This window comes from Haematobia irritans, chromosome 2 (genome assembly GCF_050003625.1).
Source record: "Haematobia irritans isolate KBUSLIRL chromosome 2, ASM5000362v1, whole genome shotgun sequence".
In the NCBI taxonomy this organism is placed as follows: Eukaryota; Metazoa; Arthropoda; class Insecta; order Diptera; family Muscidae; genus Haematobia; species Haematobia irritans.
The window spans coordinates 92,572,118-92,584,559 of record NC_134398.1 but is presented as its reverse complement, the minus strand read 5'-3'; the positions used below and the strand labels follow the sequence as shown (position 1 = coordinate 92,584,559).

Here is a 12,442-nt window from a genome sequence, read left to right as displayed (position 1 = left end):
ATCCCATGCAACGATATGCGGAAATCAAAGCCAGCAATCTTTGCATAAACTGTTTTTCCAACTCCCACTCCTTACGAAACTGCACAAGTAAATACACATGTCATAAATGCGGAAAGAAGCATAATACTTTGCTTCATCCCAATAAACACAAACGTTTGAAAAATGCTAAATTTCAACAATTTTTCAAACATTTATTCAAAGGATTAGGGTAATATTCAAGTTGAGAAATTGTTGAGAAAATCGCGTTCTCAACAAAAAACAGACATTACCCTCAAGAGTGCAATTCAACACATTAGCAATAATATCTCAAGTGTTATCTTCAAATTGAAATGCATCGCTACTCAATAATTTGTCAAACAATTGTCGATGCGAGTCAAATTCAAAATTAACATCGTTGCAAATACTTTTCAACCTAAATTTGTATGAATGATATCCCCACTTCAAATTGAAAGTCAATGCCAAAATTCTATGAATTTTGTATAATTGATTCATTTTCATCAAAATAAAATATATAATAATACACTACACTACATAATACACTACAATACCAATTGATAAATAATAATCTTATTAAACATATCAACAAATAAGAACAAAAAAAAAAAAAAACAAACAACAAAACTTTAAATATCTTAAACATTATTAGTAAACACTTTTGCATTGACAATTCGATTTCCTTCCTTTTGGTGTCATAAAACAGCATTAAAATTTATTAACATGCGGGCAATTTGAAATTAGAAATTGATTTCCAGCAGAAGGAATTCACAAAATATCCATTTTAAACTGATAATAGCATATAAATTAAACTGATGATGTGATGCACATTTTCATCCAGAAGTTGTTGATTTCAACAATTTGTTGTTTTTAACAATTTTAATTGGTTGCACTTGTAATGTTTCTGGAAACTTTTTCTTGTCGATAAGCCACTCATTTTTCATTGGTCAGCTTCTTAATGTTTGCAAGAATGTAGCATCCAAAGATTTTAGTTTTCTGCAAAGAGATTTAAATTTAGTGACTTCTCTAAAGTGTTGATTTAATTTTTCATATTGACGTACCAATTATTATAAACTATTTGAAGCAGTTCCAGTTAATTGTCCACCATTTTTTCATCGGTCAGCTTTTTAATGTTTTCAAGAACGTAGAATCCATAATTTTAGTTTTCGGCAAAGATATATACATTTAGTGACTTCCTTAAAGTTTTATTTCATTTTTTATTTTCACTTACCTATTTTTATAAACTATTTGGTTATTTGTCTAAAATTTTCCATTTTTTTATTTCTTGCAATTGACCACGAACTTCGTTGCACAAATAAGTATTGAAAACTACATGGTTTTTTCGTGGCATTTTAGGGTAGTGTTTTGTCAAAGTTTTCCCATATTATCTTCAACACCTTTTCAAAGAATTCGTCAACATTTTGGCAAATTGGAAGTAATTCGCAAACAATTTGAAGATGTATTGAAGATGAGCTATTTCAAGTCAAGTTGAATTTATGTTGAAAATTATATTTACCCTCAAACTGAAAAGTTGTTGCATTTGAAAAACGCTCATCCTGTGTTTATTGGGATAAGGACAATACTGCTCAGAATACTAGCATTGGCAATCCCAGTCACAATTCTCTACCGCCTTCTTCCAATTCGTCTCCACTCCTTCGACAAGTGGCGGAATTGTTCAGACATATTTCAGTTTGGATTGTACAGGGGTATTGTTGGGTACGGCAAGGGTTAAAGTGTGTCATAATGCACTGGTAGAAAAAAAAAGCGGTATGTTGTATGTTGATTCACGTTACCTTTTAATTTTGGTACCACTTTATATCAAATCATTTACATCCGGTATTATTGTCGTATTAACTATCACAACGCCGTAACACATGATATGTAAACGTTCCGGCTAATTGTAATTGGTCGCCTTGGTGGTTTAGTTGTTTTTCATGCGGCTTGTAAATAACAATAGTTTGGGATAAGATGGCGAAAATTAAATGAATTCAGTGAGCATAGCGAAGTATAGGTAAGTATAATATTTGTTAGCATTATTTATGTTTTCTAATTCGATCATCCTTTAATTAGATGCGCAACTGACATAAAAAAACCTTCCAAATACAACAACAGACGACTTGAGGGATGTAGTGCCTGAATTGCGACATGGAGCTGAATTGGGAGAAAAACTTTGCATGGAGAAATGTCTTGAGGGATGCCGTGCCTGAATTGCGACATGGAGCTGAATTGGGATTTTACGTGTGTTTTATTAAACTAAATATTATTAAACCAATACCATTTAGGTATTATTTGGTAATACCTGTTTATACATCAATACCTTTATGGTATAAATAATAGTACCGCTTAGGTATTATTTTCAATACCATATTGTTACTTTCATAATACCTAATGGTACTTTTATGCTTTGCGTAACGCCTGTACCATTCGGTATTGATATTGTAACATACGGGGTTGGCTAACTATCAATATCGTACGGTATCGATTTGAGCCCATATGATAATAATTTTTCTATGGGTGTGGTTTTGTCTACGATGCCAGAGCTTTGTTAGACGATCGGAAGGGACATTCATTTCACAACGCCTTTTCAATGTGCTTCAACTTCTTTTTAGGAAGACAAACGCCCATATCTGCGGTCTTAATAACACTGTTTCCGCTTCGGCTCAAAAAGAGTGTACTTTTACACTCAGTTCTAATATTGATGATAGAGTTTCTATTCACGCTTCGGCACTAGTTGTTCCACAACTGTCACAAAATTTACCTTCGAAATTTTGGGATATTCCCTCACTTTCCAATCTTCCCGACATAGAACTCGACGATCCTCGCTTTTATGAACCTTCGAGGATCGATATCCTAATGGGAGGCGATTTATTTCCGGCAATTATGCGTTATGGTGTGATGAAAGGGGTTTGCGGTTCTCTATTGGCACAGCAAACCGTATTCGGCTGGATTTTAACTGGCCCAGTTCCGAATACTTCCACTAATTCAATCATCGTGTCCTATTTTTGCGAAATCACTCTGGACAAGCAGATTTCACAATTTTGGGAGGTGGAGGACCTTCCACGGGAAAGAGCTAAATATCCCTCTCACCAATATTGTGAGGACCTTTATGTTCGAACCACGAAGCGAAACGATAATGGTCGATACATTGTATCCCTTGGCGACCGGACATATCCCCCAACGGACATTTCGCCCAAAATGATTTTTGGGCGTTATGACCTCCATTGGGGCGGTCACATCGCCCAATTTTAGTTTGGGCTTTATGTCCTCCCTAATCGCGGTCATAAGCCCCATAAAAAAATGTGGGTGTTATGACCGTTTGAATATAATTGAATATAAACAATAGTTTAAAATAACAAAATATATTTTTTTAAATCATTCAAAAGCTATATGTGATTACTTCATCTATCCAGTAATTTTTTTTTAATATTTAATAGATAGATATGCCTCTTATTGACAAATATCGAATTCTTCTTTTATTGTATATGCTGTAAGAAGATGTAAAACTAACATATCTTGGCTTCATCGTTTCTTTTAATTGTTTTTGACTGGAACAGAATGTTTGACCATTTTTCTTCTCAACTGAAAATTGGAACGAGATGAGATGATCGATTTGCTGCTGATGGGTACGTGAAAAAATCGCGCGCGCGATTTATTTCATGTACCCATCAGCAGCACATCGATCATCATCCCAATTTTAAAGTTTAGAACAAGATAATAAAACGAAAGTTGAAAGAATGTGAGGAGGAACTGAATGTGATGAATTTAAAAAAAGATTCGCGCGCGCGATTTGGAGGCAGATGAGATGATCGACGTGCTGCTGATGGGTACTTGAAATAATTCGCGCGCGCGATTTTTTTTTCAAGTACCCATCAGCATCACGTCGATCATCTCATCTCTTTCCAATTTTAATGTTTAGAACAAGATAATAAACTGAAAGTTGCTAGGGTTTGAGGACGAACTGAATGCGATGAATTTAACAAAGGATTCGCGTGGGCGAATTCTTTTTTAAATTCATCAGGTTCAGTTTGTCCTCAAGTTCTTGCATCTTTCGTTTTATTAACTTGGTTTAAAAAATTAACACAGTTATACTGACATGTCGTTTGTAACCTTCGTAAATATTAGTTATTTACGTCTATAATGTAAATTACTTTACTTATAAAACGTATCTATAAGACTGATTATTACATAAAGTTGAAATGAAGGTGGCGTTGTCTTGCATTCGTTAAAATTGCAACTACAATAAATCCTATGTTAGCTGTTAAGTTCACTACCAAATAAAAGGTCACTTTGAATTCATCCTTAAAACGAACAACACCTGTTTTCTTTACTCTTCTGGAGGAAACCTTTGACTAGAACTGAGTGATATTTCTATTCCTACTAAAGTTTTGTAGCCGTTCATTTTCACGTTTAGCCGAGTTTATTTGAGCCATCACACCAACATTTTTTGATCCTATCGAACCGGATTTCTACAAACTTGGACCCGGCTGCATCACATTTATTCCTTAAATCTACATCACTCATCATCTTACTCCATCCATCTCCATCATACGGGATCATATCCACTAATTCCACTTGTCTCAGGTTTGTCTCTGTTTACATTTTCGTCTCCAATGGTATGTATGTTTCAATTAAGAAACTAGTATAGTGTTGACAGGCAAGCGATTTGTCGTAATTCGGAGTATTTCAATATTGTCGGTATATGTATACGACAAAGAGATCAGAAAATTTCGCGTTAAAATCATAAAATATATTTTTTCTAACGTCTTTTCTAAATAGGAAAAAATATATATATTACTATTTACAAAAAAGGCGAAATATCTGTGTAATTTTCCTATGTTATTTTACAAGAAAGAGCTTAGAAGTTCAGTACAAACACAAAACCTTCCACTAAATGTTTTTCTAAAAAGAAAATAAAATCCAAATTTCTAAAAAAAAAAACAAAAATAAGATAGTAAAGTGTGATTTGTTAAGAGCTTGATAACTTTTTAAAAAAAAAAACGCATAAAATTTGCAAAATCTCATCTGTTCTTTATTTGAAACGTTAGATTGGTCCATGACATTTACTTTTTGAAGATAATTTCATTTAAATGTTGACCGCGGCTGCGTCTTAGGTGGTCCATTCGGAAAGTCCAATTTTGGGCAACTTTTTCGAGCATTTCGGCCGGAATAGCCCGAATTTCTTCGGAAATGTTGTCTTCCAAAGCTGGAATAGTTGCTGGCTTATTTCTGTAGACTTTAGACTTGACGTAGCCCCACAAAAAATAGTCTAAAGGCGTCAAATCGCATGATCTTGGTGGCCAACTTACCGGTCCATTTCTTGAGATGAATTGTTCTCCGAAGTTTTCCCTCAAAATGGCCATAGAATCGCGAGCTGTGTGGCATGTAGCGCCATCTTGTTGAAACCACATGTCAACCAAGTTCAGTTCTTCCATTTTTGGCAACAAAAAGTTTGTTAGCATCGAACGATAGCGATCGCCATTCACCGTAACGTTGCGTCCAACAGCATCTTTGAAAAAATACGGTCCAATGATTCCACCAGCGTACAAACCTCACCAAACAGTGCATTTTTCGGGATGCATGGGCAGTTCTTGAACGGCTTCTGGTTGCTCTTCACTCCAAATGCGGCAATTTTGCTTATTTACGTAGCCATTCAACCAGAAATGAGCCTCATCGCTGAACAAAATTGGTCGATAAACACATTTCGAACCGAACACTGATTTTGGTAATAAAATTCAATGATTTGCAAGCGTTGCTCGTTAGTAAGTCTATTCATGATGAAATGTCAAAGCATACTGAGCATCTTTCTCTTTGACACCATGTCTGAAATCCCACGTGATCTGTCAAATACTAATGCATGAAAATCCTAACCTCAAAAGAATCACCCTTTATTATAAAAATTTCGTAAAAAAAAAACAAAAAAAAAAAAGAAAAAGTTCCTAAAATTTCTTTAAAAATCCTAATTTCAATATATATTTCCAAACAATAATTCTCATAAAATCCAACATAATTTCTCAACAAAAAAATACTCTTAGCGTTTGCAAAAACATCAAGTGAATTCTCGTAATTTGTTTGTTATTTATTTTAACATATGGTTACAAAAAAAAAGAACAAAATCCAAAAAATTCCATGCAAAAAGGCAAATGTAAATTCTTATACACGCAAAAATATTACATAAGAAATTCATGCTAAAATCACAATCTTGAAAGAAAAAGTAAAATCAAGCATAACCTAAAATTTGATTTCATAATCATATGTATATATGTACACGTGTTTAACCATATCCAGAAAGAAAATATATATACAAACTATTTATATATATATTACAAAGTGTGTGAGTTAGTTAAAGAGAAAACGAGATAATCAAAGTCTCCATTTTAACCTTTAACCGTTATTCCACGAAGATAAGTTGAATGGTACGTACATACATGCACCTATTTTTCTTTTTTTTTTACTTTTCCCTCCAAAAAAAATATTTACATATTCATGCTCCCACTCTTTTTATATTATTCATTTTACTCCTGTCTTATCGTTTTCCCCTTATTGCGATTATCAATATCTCTCTTGTATGACAGATTATTAGGAGAGGCAGAGAGTGGGTTACTCATTTAGTATACGACTCATCACTCTCTCTTCCAGTTACACTCATTATATTAAACTGGTCAGTTGTTTCATTCCGGAGTTCCCGTCGATAACCCTCGGATCGATAAATTTGTTTTGCATGCGAGAACCAAAAGGGAAGAAAGTGATGATCGAAAAGAAGGAGAAACATATTTATAAGAATTGAAAATTTAAATAATACAAAGAAATATAAACCAAAACCTTCGATTGGGATTTATCGTGACATCAACTTGTTATAAGTCATACCTGATTCATAATTCTTTTTATTTTATTTTTAAACCCAAAAATCCATTTGGGAAAAGTTCATGGTGAAAAAACTTTACTTTGTGGCCGGTGTTTAGATTTTGTTTACCCATAAATCCATTCGGGAAAGCATTAGTCAGTGAGAGGCTTTCTTCAACTAAGGTGACCAGATTTTACCAACACATCGAGTAATGTTGTAGATATTGTACCCTAAGAAAAAACATTAGTGCACTTTTGCCGAATGTCACAATAGGAAGAAATTCGATTATATTTACTTGAACATTCCCACACGTTTCACTATAAATTTACGTATTTTCCATACTTATTATTTTCTCTGAAAACTGGAAAAACTTATTTACATCGTTCTTGAGATAATTTCTTTTTTAAAATTTAACTTCTTTATTGAAAAGAAAAAATCTTACTAAAAAAAAAAAAAAAAAAAAAAAAAAAAAAAAAAAAAAAAAACGAGGTTTGTGTTTAAATTGTGTTTATGAAATTTTGATCTGCCAATTATCTTTCAAAATTGTCGTAAATAAGTTCTACAACAACATTTCCACGAACTGCTCAATTTTCAAGTTTTTTGCAACTTATAATGCTTCTATTCGGGACATCTAACTGATCGTTTAAAAAAATCTGTTTAAATCCAAAAATTCTGGTCATTTCTATTTTGTTTAACAATAAAAGTTTCAATTATTGGCTTTTTCACTTTTAAAATATTTTCATTTTTGAAATATTAAATTTTAGTCCATTTAAAATTTCTGTTTTTATTTCTACACAATCAATTCAAGCTCTTTCATATTATACAGACAGATTTATACGCGCCAATAATAAATTGGTTATGTTTGAACAGGAATTAACTGACGCAGTTATTTCTGATTCAACCATTTTTTCCTTAGAAGTCCATCGTGAAGAGCTTAAATCCATATGGTCTACAATTAAGGGTCTCTATGATAAATGCATTCATCAACTTGATAGTGAGGAGAGGGATCGTGGCCAATCTAAAGAGGATAAATCAGCTGAGGATAATGAAGCTGATTCAGACTCAGATGATGGAAATCCGGACTTAGATAGTATAAATGCCCGACTCCATAGCTCCTACGAGATATATGTTCGAATTGTATCGAAACTTAGCTCCGATATCCACATGCGTTCCCAAACAAATCCCACTGTATCGTAACCTTCTCCTTCAAATTTCCATTTACCAGCCTGTGACACTGAATCATTTCGAGGGGATTATCAGTCTTGGCCTTCATTCCGAGACATGTTCTCCGCCATATATATTAGAAATTCAAGTCTTTCAAAAGTTCAGAAACTTTTCCATTTGAGAAAAAAGACAGAAGGAGAAGCCTATGACATTGTTAAAAAATGTCCGTTAACAAACAGTGGGTTTGACATCGCTTGGTCTAATCTCAAAGATAGATTTGAGAACAAGAGAATGCTTGTCCATTCTCAACTCCGATTACTTTTCAATCTAAACACGGTTTCGGCAGAATCAAGTGAGGATATTAAATGCCTTCAGAGGGATATAAACTCATGTATTTCATCGCTAAGAATGTATGACATTGATGTCTCTAGTTGGGATGCAATTTTTGTGTATGTGTGCTCAACAAAACTTCCTCGCGCCACTCTATCATTGTGGGAGCAATCCATTAAAAACAAAAAAGATTTGTCCAAATGGGAAGATTTAGATTGTTTTCTGTCGAGTCGGTACCAGACATTGGAAACAATTTCCGAAATCAATGCGCCGTCTAGTTCTGATAAATTACATTCGAACTCTAAAAAATCGAATCTTCCCTTGAACAAAAAAGTTAATAGCAATCATGCTAAAATTTCTCCTTCTTCATCCACTCCATCTTGCAGTTTATGTGCAAATGTATCTCACACTATACGTAAATGTCCAAAATTTCTAAATATGACTGCCTTCGATAGAGCCTCATATATTAAAAAACTGAATTTATGCACCAACTGTTTCGCTAAGGCACACAACCTTAAGGAATGCAAAAGCCCCTATAGTTGTTTTCCTTGTGGTAAAAGACACCATACACTATTGCATCGTGATATCCAACAATCACAAGAAATATCTGCTATTCCAAGTAGTCAGCTACAAGTCCACAATTCCATTGCCCAATCCATACAGTCCACATCACCCCAAGCTTCATCCCCACATTCAAATTCGGAACCACTTTCGTTCCGGCCTTCGACTTCTAGGAACAGTATTCAAACGTGTTTTGCCGCACATTCCCATAATGTACTTCTTGGTACAGCGGTCGTTCAAGTCACACATCTTGGCTTAAAATATTTCGTAAGGGCTTTAATTGACTCCGGCTCTCAAGGCTCTTTTATTTCGGAGCGTATTTTTAACATACTTAAGCTACCATTCCAGGCTATTGAAGCGGAAATTGCAGGCCTAAACGGTGTCACAACAGCCAAGGCCAGCAAATTAGCCACCTTTTCCATAAGTCCCCGATTCGACTCGAACTTAGAAGTTAGCATTACAGCTCTGGTTGTACCGCGCCTCTCAGGTGACCTTCCAACAACCTCTGTAAATCCTTCTATTTTGGTAGACTTTCCAAACATGCAACTCGCTGACCCACAGTTTTACGAAAGCAATCGAATTGATTTGTTAATAGGTGTGGATTTGTTTAACAACATCATGTTGGAAAATGTCCAACGGAATATATGTGGATCCTTAGTTGCACAAGAGACCGTATTTGGATGGATAATTACAGGTCCTATCCAACAAAACCCCAAAATATCGTCCTTTTCTACTGTGGTGTCTTATTTGACAGAATCCAATTTAGAAAAACAGCTAAAGCGTTTTTGGGAGGTGGAGGAAGTTTCGCAAAAGCCTCACCTCTCTGATTCCGACTCTTTCTGCGAAAAACTATTCTTAGATACTACTATCCGTGACAAAAACGGTAGATTTGTTGTATCCCTTCCGTTTAAACCATCTTCATCCAATGATTCTTCTCGACTAGGTCAATCAAGATCTATTGCAAGTGCTCAGTTTCTAAGAAACGAAACTCGTCTGCTTAAAAACGTGGATCTGAAAAAGCAATATGATTCAGTCATTCAAGAATATTTAGAACTGGGCCATATGGTAAAAGTACCCACGCATGGCAAAAATAAATATCTTGAACATTACTATCTTCCACATCACGCGGTCATTAAACCTGACCGAACTACAACAAAGGTAAGAGTCGTTTTCAATGCGTCTTGTCCTAGTTCTTCAGGTACTTCATTGAACGATATCCTATATCCAGGCCCCACTCTCCAAACAGATTTGACTCTCCTCCTTTTACGATGGCGTTTTTATCGCTTCGTTTTCAGTGCCGATATTGAGAAAATGTATCGGCAAATAAGAGTTAATCCAAGTGAAACCCGTTTCCAAAGAATTCTCTTCCGATTCGATTCCAAGGACGAAATTCAAGATTTCGAACTTCAGACTGTAACCTTTGGCGTGAATGCAGCACCATATCTAGCAATTAGGTCGCTGTTGCAGTTGGCGGAGGATTGTTGTATTTCATATCCTATCGCTAGCAAAATTATTAGAGACGACATGTACGTCGATGACGTTTTAAGCGGATGTCATGATTTCGAATCTACCTTTGAGGCCAAGAATCAATTAATTTCCGCTCTTAACTCAGCATGTTTTCCGTTAAGAAAATGGACTTCGAATTCCACAGAGTTTTTAAAATCCTTGCCAAAGGAACATGTTTTGAAACAGGATTTTCTTATTTTTGATGATTCTAGTCAAACGAAAACATTAGGTGTAATATGGAATGCGATGTCAGATTGCTTCCTTTTCGATATACAGGCTTCACCTCCAAACCAAAAATATACAAAGCGGCAAGTTCTTTCGGAGATATCCAAAATATTTGATCCAGCCGGGTGGTTAGCTCCAATTGTTATACTTGCCAAGATCTTAATGCGAGATGTATGGCTTTCAAATGTTGATTGGGATGATGATATCACCCCTAAATGCTTTAATGGGTGGGTTAAATTTTTAGAAAATTTCTCATCCACCAAATCTATTCAAATCCCCCGATGGGTCTCCTATTCTCCAAAATGTAATATTCAATTTCATGCATTTTGTGATGCATCGGAAAACGCCTACGTGGCTGCCATTTATACTCGCATCCAATTCGAAGATAATTCCGTTTGTGTTAACTTGTTAACTTCAAAATCGAGAGTTTCCCCCGTAAAATCACTTTCGATTCCAAGACTAGAACTTTGTGGTGCTACCTTACTAGCCGACATTGTTCAGTCTGTCATACCTTCAATGAAAATCCCCAAATATGAAGTTTTCAAATGGACCGACTCTACGATAGTCCTATCGTGGCTTAGGAAACCAGCATGTCACTGGAAAACATTTGTTGCAAATAGGGTATCTCTTATAAGCAACAAAGTTGGAATTGACAACTGGTTCCATGTAGATACCCAGTCCAATCCCGCAGATTTAGCTAGTCGTGGTGTTTATCCTAACGAATTAGTAGATAACCCTCTTTGGTGGCACGGGCCTTACTGGTTAGCACAACCACCAAATTGTTGGCCTTTGTGCCAAGAGATTCACACCGATACAAATTTAGAACTAAAAGCTATAAAAGTACATGTTGCCACCGACTCTAATCAAACGGATATCATTGAACGATTTTCGTCGTTTCCTCGGGCTCTCCGAGTTATATCCTATATGTTTCGCTTCATACATCGAGTCCATCCAAAATATCGCAATTCTTGCGCTAACTATTCGACTGATTTAACCGTAGATGAAATAAAAAGCACGAAAAATAAGTTGATTTTATTGACGCAGGAGATGAAAATGGGATTATTCGTGCATTTGGACGACTTGCATATTCACCATCGCTAAGTTATGACGAACGCTATCCTATTATTCTGCCCTACAATGGTCATCTCAGTCGGCTTATAGTGAAATTTACACATCTTCTGTGTCTTCATGGTGGTAATCAGCAAGTGCTTAACCTTGTTAGATTGCAATTTTGGATACCCAAATTAAAAAATTTAATTAAATCCATTATCCATCAATGCAAAGTGTGTGTTCTCTATAAAAAGAAACTCCAAAATCAACTTATGGCTGCCCTTCCTCCAGCTAGAACCACTCTGAAACGTCCGTTTTATAACACTGGCATTGATTTTGCAGGCCCATTCAATATTAAAAGTTTTTCAGGACGTGGTTCAAAAATTTCAAAAGGCTGCATTTTTGGCAGCCTTTCATCGATTTATTTCAAGACGAGGTTGCCCCCAAAATGTGTATTCTGACAACGGAACCAATTTCACGGGTGCTTCAAGAGAAATCGCAAAAATTTTGTTGAAGCCACAAAATCCAATTTTGTATCCCACTTTGTCCATCAACAACTCTCCTGGCATTTCATTCCTCCAGGCGCACCCCATATGGGCGGCTTATGGGAAGCCGGAGTAAAAAGTTTTAAAAACCATTTCAAAAAAGTTTCCGGTAATTTTACGTTTACTTTTGAGGAGTTCTGCACTCTTTTGGCCAAAATTGAGGCTTGTATGAATTCCAGGCCAATTTCGATTGCTTCGGAAGATCCGCGTGATTTAAACCCGCTTA

General features: G+C 35.4%; 1 protein-coding gene across 1 annotated transcript; it reads left to right on the top strand.

Moving 5' to 3' along the window:
- Window positions 1–2,139: 2,139 nt before the first annotated feature.
- Window positions 2,140–11,722, top strand: LOC142224783 (uncharacterized). The gene is made up of 4 exons (XM_075294568.1): window positions 2,140–2,276; window positions 2,604–3,088; window positions 7,662–7,925; window positions 8,061–11,722. Exons 1-4 carry the CDS (start codon window positions 2,140–2,142, stop codon window positions 11,720–11,722), a joined length of 4,548 nt encoding a protein of 1,515 aa, XP_075150683.1.
- Window positions 11,723–12,442: the final 720 nt, after the last annotated feature.

Coding starts and splice junctions, on each gene's coding strand:
- LOC142224783 (XM_075294568.1), top strand. CDS start 2,140: ATGGAGCTGAATTGGGAGAAAAACTTTGCATGGAGAAATGTCTTGAGG. Junction 2,277..2,603: donor ATTAAACCAATACCATTTAG/GTATTATTTGGT, acceptor ACTTCTTTTTAG/GAAGACAAACGCCCATATCT. Junction 7,926..8,060: donor TGGAAATCCGGACTTAGATA/GTATAAATGCCC, acceptor TCCATTTACCAG/CCTGTGACACTGAATCATTT.